General features: G+C 32.4%; 1 protein-coding gene across 4 annotated transcripts in view; it reads left to right on the top strand.

Moving 5' to 3' along the window:
* Positions 1–12,158, top strand: part of LOC143244865 (ephrin-B1-like) — a 375,415-nt gene that overhangs the window by 354,321 nt on the left and 8,936 nt on the right. For all 4 annotated transcript variants that reach the window (XM_076490294.1, XM_076490293.1, XM_076490295.1 and 1 more), the window contains exons 2-5: positions 7,889–8,030; positions 9,457–9,625; positions 10,649–10,753; positions 11,773–12,009. In XM_076490294.1, coding sequence (XP_076346409.1) covers positions 7,889–8,030; positions 9,457–9,625; positions 10,649–10,753; positions 11,773–12,009 — 653 coding nt within the window. The remainder of the gene's footprint in view (positions 1–7,888; positions 8,031–9,456; positions 9,626–10,648; positions 10,754–11,772; positions 12,010–12,158) is intronic.

The raw sequence follows: 12,158 nt of genomic DNA, 5'->3' as shown, positions 1-12,158 counted from the left end.
GAGATAGAAAGTGTACTTTTGGAGGGTAACGAGTCTTGTCCAGATGTCTGAGCAGCTATGCCATTGATTAATACTACATGAATAATAACTAAATGTGTGGGTGTTTTAACTTTATAAAGAGTAGAAATTGAAATAATTAAAACCTTTAGATGAGGATTGTCATCAAGTTTAAGAGTCAAAGTTCTGGTCCTTGATTTTTATATATTTTTGCACGTTTCTTTAGGTTTTTAAAACTTGCAATATCGTCTGACTCGTGGAAAACATAAACTGAGAACATCTAAATCACGAGAAATTAATATCAATATTAATAACAATGTGGATTTTAATGTTTTGAAAATGTGAATCAGAAAAATATCCTAAATTAATCAATATTATAAACTTTTACTTTCGCCAGTTGCGATGTACCTACTTATACGTTTACTTCTTACACTTAATACAAATAAATCAATTTTATGCAAATGGGTTAACCTTTAGAAATGGTAAAAAGCACTGAAGTAAAAAAAAATCAATTTTTGATATAATGCTCCTGTAAATAGTTACCTTTTTAATTTTCCATCTCTCTTTCTTTAGTGGTAAAATGAGTTGAAATATGTAAAAAAAAAAAAAAAGCAATTGTAGTCGGCCTGTTCCGCATTCTGGTTTCTCTTTCACTTTACACTCTTGTTAACTTAAATGTGTTTGACACGCTATTCTTGGGATGTTACAGAGGGCGTCTTAATTCCTTCCCTGTCTTCCCCAATACCCATCATCCAAAGGTGACGAGTGAATACTCCTATCTCTGAGGCAGAACAATGGCGCAAAACATAAACTAGCTCAGCATTCAGTCCGAGCAGTCTTCCCAGAAACAGTTCATTGTTGTGTTGCTTCAAATACGGTGAAGGCTGCGGATGCACCAAAACAGAAAGCTAAATATGAATACGAGATCTTCAGACTTCATATCCTTTTTCTAAGATACAATATATTGGTTACGCTGCAAAGAACCCTTTTCAATTGGTCTCACCTTATTTCTTTCCTACCCTTTGGCTTTGGCTCTTTAACTTCATCCAAAGTGTGGAAACTTCCATTGATTTTGGTTGTCTGCCTGTTAGCCATGGGGTGGTAACCACGTGTACTACTACAACTGTTTAGTTCTCACCAGTCACGTACATGTGTATGGAAGTGAAAGAAACTGCAGACCTTCAGTACGGTTTTATTATATAGTCCAGTTTGTTTTTTTTTTTGTTTATTTGGTTGTTTTCAATGTTGTGATTTAGTAATATTGTTAGTTTTACTTTACACATTCATAAAATGCTAAAAATAAATTGTCATTTATTATTCGATTGAACTATTCTCATTGGGTATATATAAATATTCTTCAAATCCTGTACGCATACAGTTTTGCTGTGATGAGTAAAGTTAATTTAAATAACCTACGTATAAATAATACATCCCTGTTTTATGCGTTTGTCCTATATTGGGCCCGGCATGGCCGGGTGGTTAAGGCACTCGACTCGTAATCTGAGGGTCGCGGGTTTGAATCCCGGTTGCACCAAACATACTCGCCTTTTCAGTCGTGGGGACGTTATAATGTTACGATCAATCCAACTATTCGTTGGTAAAAGATTAGCCCTAAAGTTGGCGGTGGGTGGTGATGACTAGCTGCCTTCCTTCTAGTCTTACACTGCTAATTAGGGACGGCTAGCGCAGATAGCCTTCGTGTAGCTTTGGGCGAAATTCAAAACAAACTAAACCAAACCTATAAACATTAACTGGAATGAAAAACTGAGCATTGATACTAAACAAATGTAATAATACACCATTCATAGAAATTGCCACCTGATGAATATTACAGAAAAAAGAAATATGCCTTGATTACATTGCAGTTAATAAACGAAGATGGGTGTATCACCGAATGAAATGTCTAAAACACAGCCATAGTATTAACCCTAGCAGATCCATTGGATTAATTTTATGGGGAAGGGGGTTAAAGAGTTCTTTATTTCTACTTTAATAGTGGGTCGTCAAACACAGGAGGCTTGGGAGAATATCCTCTTGGTTTCGCCAGTGATTTCTGAACCCATTTGAAAATTGTGTAATATCGTTATTTGTATCAAATTTGTATAATTAAACGAGCAATATAAATATTTATTGTCCGTTTCACTGGTCCATGGTTTATATCCAAGTTTAAGATCAACTGCAGTACTTTCATATTTGACGCGTAACATTCAAGATAGCGCACGGAGCGAAGTCGCTAAATTCAACAGCGCTTAAATAGTCTCGTGTATGTAGTTTATACCTGGTGTATCTGTCCTTTTCATGGGATATTCAAGACTGCTTCTCACGATACTAGATGGGCTAGAGCCCCGAGATAGTCCTGCATTAACACATCTAGTAATACTAATATACAAATTAAGAAGCAGATGATACCGGTAGAAGATTATAACACGATTTAGTTGTTTTGTTAAAAGCTGTTTTTAATGAAGTATATACATATCACTACCATCTTATGTTCACTAAAAGATGCTCATAGTTTTATGATATATTAGGCATTCCTATCCACACAAGTAAGACGCCTATGAGTCGTAAAATTCTCTAATGTATGATGGTAAAAATTCTCTCACGCGTCAAATACCATTATAGGGTTGTTGTTTGTTAGAAGTTTCGTGGTTACCTGAGTCTGCCTATTTAAAATGCGAACGTAGTTGAAGGTGATGTCTCCAAGAGTTCCAAGTACGTCGTTTTCATGCACCCTTCTTATCTTTCTGTAATAAACGCTGGTTATAGCAGGTTAGCATGATAACCAAGCAGGCCTGGGGCAGAAGCCAGAACAAAATGATAAGTGGAGGCTTTTAATGCCCAACACGTTCAACCCCCTCACCAAAGAAACAAAAACACCACTTGTCATTTCGTTAACCATTAAGTCCGATTTTTATAATAATTCCATCGAACTGTAATTTTAAGTTTAGTCTGGGGTCGAAGCTTATGCATAAACGGTAAATCTTTTACCTAAAAGTATCGTTCATTGTAAACACTTTAAAGCTCTATAACTTGTGAACTTGTGAGATGCTCCCATATCATCATTACAAAATAATGGGAAATATGCTATCCTTTTCTTCACAGAAAGCTCTAGACTCGGTATGACCAGATGAGTTAAGGCGTTCGACTCGTCATGCTCGCCCTTTCAACCATAGGAGTGTTATAATCTGACAGTCAATATCACTATTCGTTTGTAAAAGAGTAGCTCAAGAGTTGGCGGTGGGTGGTGATAACTAGCTGCTTTCCCTCTAGTCTTACACTGCTAAATTAGGGACGGCTAGCGCAGATAGCCCTCGTGTAGCTTTGCGCGAAATTAAAAAACAAACAAACAGAAAGCCCTGTAAACATCACCATGAAATAACATTACAATTCTGTGTTTTTAGATCTATAAAGAAATGTAATTGCTAGATTACAACTCAAAAAGGTGAGATTATTTTAGATAAATTTAATGCAGATATTCGATTTTTTTCATAAAGACTTATGTACGTTTTATAATTATTTTAATATTTTATTGATAGCTATATATAAAGTATAAAACTTATTCAGTTTATGAATATTAATCCAGACAGAAGCTTTTCCTGTTTTTTTAACACTCAATGACGGAAAACGTGGCTGTAGATTTCACGGTCTTGGAATATTTAATATGGGTATATTTAGTAATGAGCCTAAGAGTGCTAATATTCATGTTCTTTCAACGTATGTCTTATGGATGGTCCAAGGTTCAGATTCATAATACATCACCAAACGCTTATTGAAACGATCAGCAGTTCTAAATTACGGATGTGTGAACTTTTGTACCTCTGACATATACAATATACAACTTTGTGTTTATACGTTACGTTGTTTTATAAATTACACACGTAATGAAAATGATTAATTTAGGTCACTAGAAATTACGGAATTCGCGCAAACACTCATTTCCTTCAAACATTGCACGTGGTTTTGTTGGAGTTTAACATATTCACCTCCAGAGGTCCAGCAACATATCTCTCGCAGAAATAGTGTCCAGCTGATTTGACTTGCTACAGAAAGTGCCTTACTAGCAGCAACGTTTAGTTAATCCTTTCATTGAAATGATAAATCATTTGCTGGTTACGCAAAATATAAGAAATCTGGTCCTGGAATATACAAAAATTAAACACCAATAACCATGAAATAAGGTCCAAGAATGATCCTTGTTTATGAGGGAAGGAAAATGTAGTCAAGTAGTTTGATTTATCATTATGTGCCTTACAAAACGAAGAGAAGAATTAACACCCTATATCGTATGGCAGAACATTCATTCATCGTGAAAAACTTAGATTACCAGTTTTTGACTGTGTACAGACAAAATAAGAATCGATCTGTTAAAGTTAACTAATATTGTGCTGTACTTCTGAGAAAATCTCTCATTATCCATTGATGAATTTTGATATTGGAAGAGTGATTTACGGAGGGGAGAAAAGAACAGATCTGAAATATTTTTTCACAGGCTTCGTATTTGAAAACGAAAAAATTAAAAGGAGCCTGAAAATAACCCAGTTTACATGATCTTTGTCACAAATTTTAAGAGCTCATTGTTTTTTATGCAGTGATTTTTTATAAGATAGTATTAAGTTAAACACTTTTTATAACTAAAATTTTCATATGATATAAAAATTATGAATAATCCAATGTTTTGCCGTCTGGTTCATATTTCAGGTGTCAGATAATGTCTGGGTATGCCCGATGTAATTGTATTGTGCATTATGTGCATAAGGTATTGTAGGTGAAAAATAAACACGCTACAGAAAGCTGAGTTCAATGTGTCAATTAATGCATTATTATCGGTTATTGATAAACATAACTATATAGATGTAAACGAAAACGTTTGAAGAAGTGCTTATTTATAATGTTATGTTAATTTGTGTTCTTGCTATATTTTAGTTATCCTCACAACTATTGGATTATGCATAGAAAAGAAAATTATAGTTCATAAAATAAATAAATAAATAAATGCTATGACATTGATACACATTTTACTTGTCTTGTTTTAAGAATGCAAAATGCGTATAGGTGCATTTGGCGCATAATACTTCTCGCAGAAAGACAATATTTACTGTCTCGTTTCCACTTTTAGTAAGTTATTATTTTGGCAATACATTCAACCTTGTTTGGTGTGCCTATTATTATACAAGTAATAAAATATTTTTGGTACAAATTTGGTATGATGCAGGGATGGCAAAGCCAAAAAGTGCAGAAACGAGGTAGAGATCAATCAATATTTAGAACCATGAAAAAGTACTACATAAGTAACAAAATCTTTCCAAAATAAACGTTGCTTAAATTAAGATTTCAATAAAGGCCCTAGTAACATACAGTCTTACACTGGCTAATAAGCTTAGGCTTGTTAAGATTAACTCAGTACTTACTGATTACTCATGTGGGAATTTTTGTATGGTTTAGAGTATCCATCTCTACGTGTTTCTGTACGTTTGTAAGTTGTTTTATTATTTCTTTCCTTCTTTCTTAAAGCAGTTTCATTGAATTAGGTTGATCAATGGACAGTTGTTTTAATTTTTATAATTCAATGGTAATATATATTATTAATATCATAGCAGTTGTGTCAGTTACTCTAGTTTTGGAATATAATGAGGACCAGGGAAGTTGGAATGTTTTCTCTAACACGGTAGAAGTATCCTGGAGTGCTGACCTGGCTTTCAACTCACTGGATGTGCATATAGTTGACTCCACCAGATGCTAGAATCATGTCAATTAAAAGGGAAGACATCATACGAATCTCCATCCATGAAGTACGATATCATGCATACATACACACACACACACAGCTGCTATGTTCGGCCCACAGAAACTTTGAGTGAAAGTAGACCGTGATATGATGTATTGTTTTCATAATTAAGAAATCAGTGTTTTGAAATTCATACGTTAATAACATGTACACATATGTGTCAGTTGCGTAAATACTTGATCTTCTCGATAATTTGAATATTATATGAGATTATTTTGTGTTTATTTATTTTGCTAAAATTATTTGACAGATGTCATGTTTGTGAATAGTCTCAGACGGTTGTTACGTAACGACAGTTTGTGCTGCTATCTAGTGACTGTAAATGAAACTGATAATTCTGAACAATAGAAATAATATATGTTTATAAACTGGACTCTCTTCTAAATAGTAATTTTCCTTTCTTTATTCTTTCCTTACAAAAATGCTTGTTGTAAAAGAGCAGAAAATGTTACTGGTATCGAGTGTAAAACACTCAATAATAGCAATTAGATGATCAAATACAAATAAGGCTATACCTCAAATTTAGAAGATATCTGTAAGCATAATAGAGTAATAAATTCAATGCAGTGACCATTTGTTTCACAACCCAGTCCCTACATACTAAGAACTACTGTGCTTGGTGATAGCCTCTTCTTAAGTTCTCTTGAAATACTTTTATGTTGCGTTAAAGTCACTGCAAAACTTCACTCATTTTTTTTTGCTAGCGAAGGAGAATAAAACAGTAGGTGTGTGTGTTTTCTTATAGCAAAACCACATCGAGCTATCTGCTGCGCCCACCGACGTGAATCGACCCCTGATTGTAGGGTTGTAAATCCGTAGGCTTACCGTTGTACTAACGGGAGACGTAAAGAGACACGTGAACATTGCTTACTAACAATGGTGTTACTGGAAGCAGGCGAAAATTTTCTTCACAAGTGTAGACTGACAGAGCTGATAAAGTTGTTGATAGCCGGATTAAAGCATTGATAAATGACTAATTTTAATGTATCCAAGTTCCTGATGGAAATAATGTATATAAAATATTAAACATGATCACGCAAAGTTATTTACATCTTATAATGATCTAAAAACTATTGACATTAGAAATACGAGATAACTGACCATGACTATTCATAGATGAATTCTGGTTTCTTTTTATACCAGTTATCAACCAAGAGCCAGAAGTAGAGAACTTGCTAATTACGATTTCATTCTACTTAACATTTTCAACATGTGGCCTGTTTATGTCATGGGGAAACTTAAGTGTATAAATTTATATAGAGATTTTTTGTGCTTCCGAGGAACGGAAATTTTGCTAGACGATAGTTGTACGTCTTTGTTAGGTGAAGTTACAGCAAATTTTCTTTATACTTCAAGGACTGAAATGTGCTATCTTGACTGAGAAACCACAGTGGTCAGAGCTTTATGAGAAAGAAGACCAAATCTCAGTCCTGCAAAGCATCTATGGCGTATCTATGGGAACCATGTATGTCTTCATTTCAAACAACTAGGCTAAGTCAGAGAGCTTGGACTTTTTTAATTAAATGGGGTATAATTTCCCTTAATTTCATCTGTTGACTGATTGTAGATATACCCGGAGGATTTATAGGTATCTTTGTAAGGATATTATTTTTTCGCGACATTAAGCCTTTGTGATCAGTAATGGTGGTTCCGTTGATAAATGATACTTCGAGAATTATCTTCTAATAATGATGTTCATTTAAGTACAAGACAATTTACCCAGAAAATCCATACCACTTTGATTCAAAATGCAGTTTAGAGACAATTCAAAAGAGTTTTAATTAATATATTAAATATCATCTGAAGTGACCATGGATAGCTTAACATCAAAGTGTTGTTATAAATTCAAAATGAAATGTAATAATTAATTTTAATCTAGTCCACGGTGGCTCAATGGTAAGCGTCGGGGCTTATATAAGTTCGATTCTTGCAGTTAATATTGCTTTGAAATTGTGCAGCGTCATGCTTAATTGTTTAGCCATTTCATTATTAATCTGAAATATTATGGTAGTGAATAAAGTACAAAATTTTGAGTTTGATACTCGAGGAAATATATATATATATATATGTGTGTGTGTATGTATATAATGTTTTTATATTTTTCAGCTTTCGGATAGACAACACTGATCACATTATTGATGTAAACAAAGGAAATATACCTTTCGAATATGACCAAGTAAACATCATTTGTCCAGTTTACAGTCAAGGAACACAAGAAGAGGACGTGGAAAGATATATAATTTATAATGTAAGATTCTTATTCAATTTATTTGATAACAATATTTTCATTAATTTGTTTTATACTTCTATTAGCCGAAATAATAAGAATTCGTATTTTATAAAGTAAAAAATGTCGCACGTTTATTCGAAGTATTTTAGAATGACAATTTTCGTACAAAAAATTCATTCCAAACCTTGTTTCATATTTGACGCTGATGAATGATATTAAAGCGTCTGGTATTCATGATAAAAGATTTAATGTAAACAAGAAACACTTTTTATATAATTAAATAATGTTCAGTTAATTTATCTCGATATCATTCTAGAAAAGAAGAAATTGCTTAGTAGCGACAGATATATAAATTTTCGTAATTTTAACTTATTATGCCTAGATGAGAAAGGAATAAACGCAATTTTTCCACTTTTGCTTTCAAAACAAAGATAGAAATCCTTCGTTAAACTAGCTAAGACTGCTGAGTGACATGCACTCCTCTTTACGATTAGAATCAGATAAAAGCGTAAAAATATAAAGACCGGTTTTCTTCTATCAATATCACGCATTTGTCTTTTTATTCCTTAGTAACTTTAGTCATTTAGTGATTCCTACTATGTACGTTTGCTGATGACATAAATAATATTTTACTTTTCTTTACATTTTTTGTGAGATCTAAAAATTATCTAATTTATCAAATGGGATCCATTATTATTATATATTCTAACAAAATTTAGTTGACAAGCTTTTATTTTTATTTCTTGATAAAGAAAACAACTTGGACAATAATATAATACTAAATGTGGTATTTCGGTTATTTTAATTGGTTATTTGTGAAGACATTGAGATATTTCTGGGATACAATTTATTGTTATTAAACTTGCTTATCTGTATTTCAGTTAAAATGACTAGAGATTTGACTGCAATATTGGGACTATTAGTTCTTAGATTATAACATAAAAATGAGAACTATAATTTATAAAAAAATGCTACAATTGACGATGAAAAACATAGCAATTTTAAATGAGTTTATTTTGTCGATCTTTATTTTAATATCTAAAATTATAATAAATCTTTTCTACGATTAGTAGTGAAAATAAATTTTTAACTTTTTTAACAAACATATTGTATGCCATAAAAACAGCAACAAGTTGTATGCCATAAAAATCAAAGTATGATCGTTAGCAACAAGTTTCAAATCATATTTTCTAATACCATAAGATTTCATAATAAAATGTTTGTGTGGAATCAAAAATTATTAAAAATATTTAATTTTTCACTACCAATCGATATAAGTGTGTTTACATCGAGTGTTTCGTTTTTAATAAAATTGGTACCAACAATCTTACTTCGACATTTCTATATAATGATTATCGTCGATTTTCTATCGATGAAAAAAAAAAAAATTTTTTTTCATCAACAGTTGTGAACATGAGTACTTATTTACTTATCCGTGTTGCAGGTTTCCAAGGAAGAATATGATTCGTGTCGAATTAGCAACCCCAACTCCCGTGTAATAGCCGTCTGTGATAAGCCTCATCAACTGATGTACTTTACTATCACTTTCCGTTCGTTTACTCCACAACCTGGAGGCCTAGAATTCAGACCTGGTCAAGACTATTATTTTATATGTAAGCTGGACTCTATATTTATATCTGTATATGGTTATGTAATATCATCTTAGCCACCTTACCCGTTAATTATTTAAGAATTCTTCTTAAACATGTACTTAGATCAATGTTAAAAATATACAAAAATATATTGAACAGTTTCTCTTCCTCGTAGAAACACAGCTTTTGACTTGAGAAATACTAATAATTTTAGTCTTAGCCGACAGATGCTGTTGAAAAGAAATCAGGTCGTATATTATCGTCTTACACCATTGTATGATCTCAGCTTTGAAGAAAAATTTTACGAAAGAAGGCTGCCTTATGATTTTATATAATAACGCACCAGCAATTCGATCTGTATCTGTTGGAAAATTGGTGAGAAAAGAATTTGGATAACAGAGACAAACAAAAGATAATTTGATTTTGGACTTTTCGCTGTAAAGAAATCTTTGACAGTGATAAATTATCCAACATTATAATCGTGGTACCCGATAATGGATGCGCATATCTCCCCCTTTCCCTCTCGTGATATGATTTTCAATGAAATAAAAATAAAAACGTCGTTAAAACTTTTATTCCAGATAAGTCATTAGCCTAGAAGCCCTAATTTTGAGTATAAACTGCATGTATTAGTTCCCCAAGTCTTTAGTGCTATCACTGAAACCTAGCATGAATTTATCTGTTTATTTAGGAAAAACTTTTGTGAATAGTATTATAGTATTAAAGAAGAAAAATGAGAAAGATATATTTTTCACATGTTGCTGAATTATTCCAATATTAACACCGTTTATAAGTTCATTAAAATTTTAATGGAACACAAACATTCTGAATATACTATCATCATATACGTACGTGCTTAATGATTGTGCTTAAAACTTTTTATTTCGAAAGCAACCAGTTACTTTGTTATAAAAATATTTTTGGCATAGACGCTTGTTGCATTCTACACGTGAAAGACATAACGTTCCTCTCATCTTTCTTTTGTTTAGAATAAGAAAATGAATAATTTTTAATTCGCTCACTCTAACTTATATATTCATTTAGCGACATCTGGTGGGGGACAGGATCAACTTCACCAGCGTATGGGCGGTCGTTGTGCTACTCACAACATGAAAATAATTTTCAAAGTTTGCTGCGATCCCTCGAAAAGTAAGTAATTCGTTAAAAGTGGCTGATATAAAACAGAATATAAAAGTATTTTTGTGTTATTTTCTGATATCTATATTAATTCTTTTTTATAATCTTAAATATTCGTATTTTCAGATACAAAATTGTTATCTACTAGTTCAATAATATTAGTTTAAGTGATCATCATTTCTGTGTTGGCAATTGGTCGTTGTACGCGACCTGGAATGGTTAGACTCACTTGGACCTCTTCCTCCATTTTATGTTTTAAAGTATGTGGACTTTGTATGTAGAATTTAGCGCAAAGCTACTTGAGAGCTATCTGCTATAACTGTTCATAGTTTTGAATCGATAGACTATATTGGTGTTTCTCGACCACCAACACCCCTAATCCGTCACACATATCTTGTTGCATCGTGGGATTTCACGAAAACAAATTTACAATGCATCAACAGTAATCTTCAACAGTGTAAATTTGTGTTTAAACGCTTATAGTTTACTTATTATTTAATCAGTGATCTATATCTTGGTCTGTATTAGAAAAAGAAAAGTAAATGTCTTAAATGCTAAAAAAGTACGATTGAGTAAATGTTTCACAGTTTCATTACTGGTAAATTAATATTTAATGTTTGATAAACTTAACTTTCTAATGAAGTCATATGTGCTCTATGGTTCAATTAATTCTTAAACACCACCAAGCTAAAGCTTTCTGGTTCTTCATTTAGATTTTGAAAGGTTGTTAGGTTACAATAAACTTAGGATAATGTTTCTTTCTAATTATAATGCGAATTCGTTTATTGTAAGACACTGTAATGGATAAAATAAAAACTTCACCTGTAAAAGTGATAACACTTTTTTCAGAACATTTAATTCGTATCATAAATAATATTTATACGATTTGTGTATATTAAAGACTGCATTTATTAAATCACTGCAAAATAAATAATTTTACATCAAATTTTGAGTACCTGTCTTCTTTAAAAATGCAAGGAATTGAAATATATACGTTTCACTTTGATAATAATGAGATATTTCTTTTTCAGAGAGCACCAGCACCATCACCAGTTCTACAATGTCTAGTGTAACTTTTCCTGTCATTAAACCCGTGTTTACCCTCTCAACCCCAACCACAACAACAACCACCACAGAACCAGTTTCCACCAATTCAGGTGTCATCTTTCGGTGGTTTCCCCCACATTTCTCATCAAAACCTCCAACCATCAAAACTTTTGAAGTGCCAACTCGAGCGAACAAGAAAAAAACTATTCAGAAGAAAAACGGTAAGTGCACTTGCTTATTTTAAATAAGAATACAAACAGAATCACAACATGAGTGTTGTCGAGCGATGAAATAGCTTATAAGAAAACATATACGTTTTAGCTTAGTAGATTTTCTCTGAACTTTTGCGATACGTGTGTAAAAAAAAAAA

Source organism: Tachypleus tridentatus, chromosome 2, assembly GCF_004210375.1.
Source record: "Tachypleus tridentatus isolate NWPU-2018 chromosome 2, ASM421037v1, whole genome shotgun sequence".
Lineage (NCBI taxonomy): Eukaryota > Metazoa > Arthropoda > Merostomata > Xiphosura > Limulidae > Tachypleus > Tachypleus tridentatus.
The sequence above is the reverse complement of the archived record's forward strand: the minus strand, read 5'-3'. Positions and strand labels throughout refer to the sequence as shown.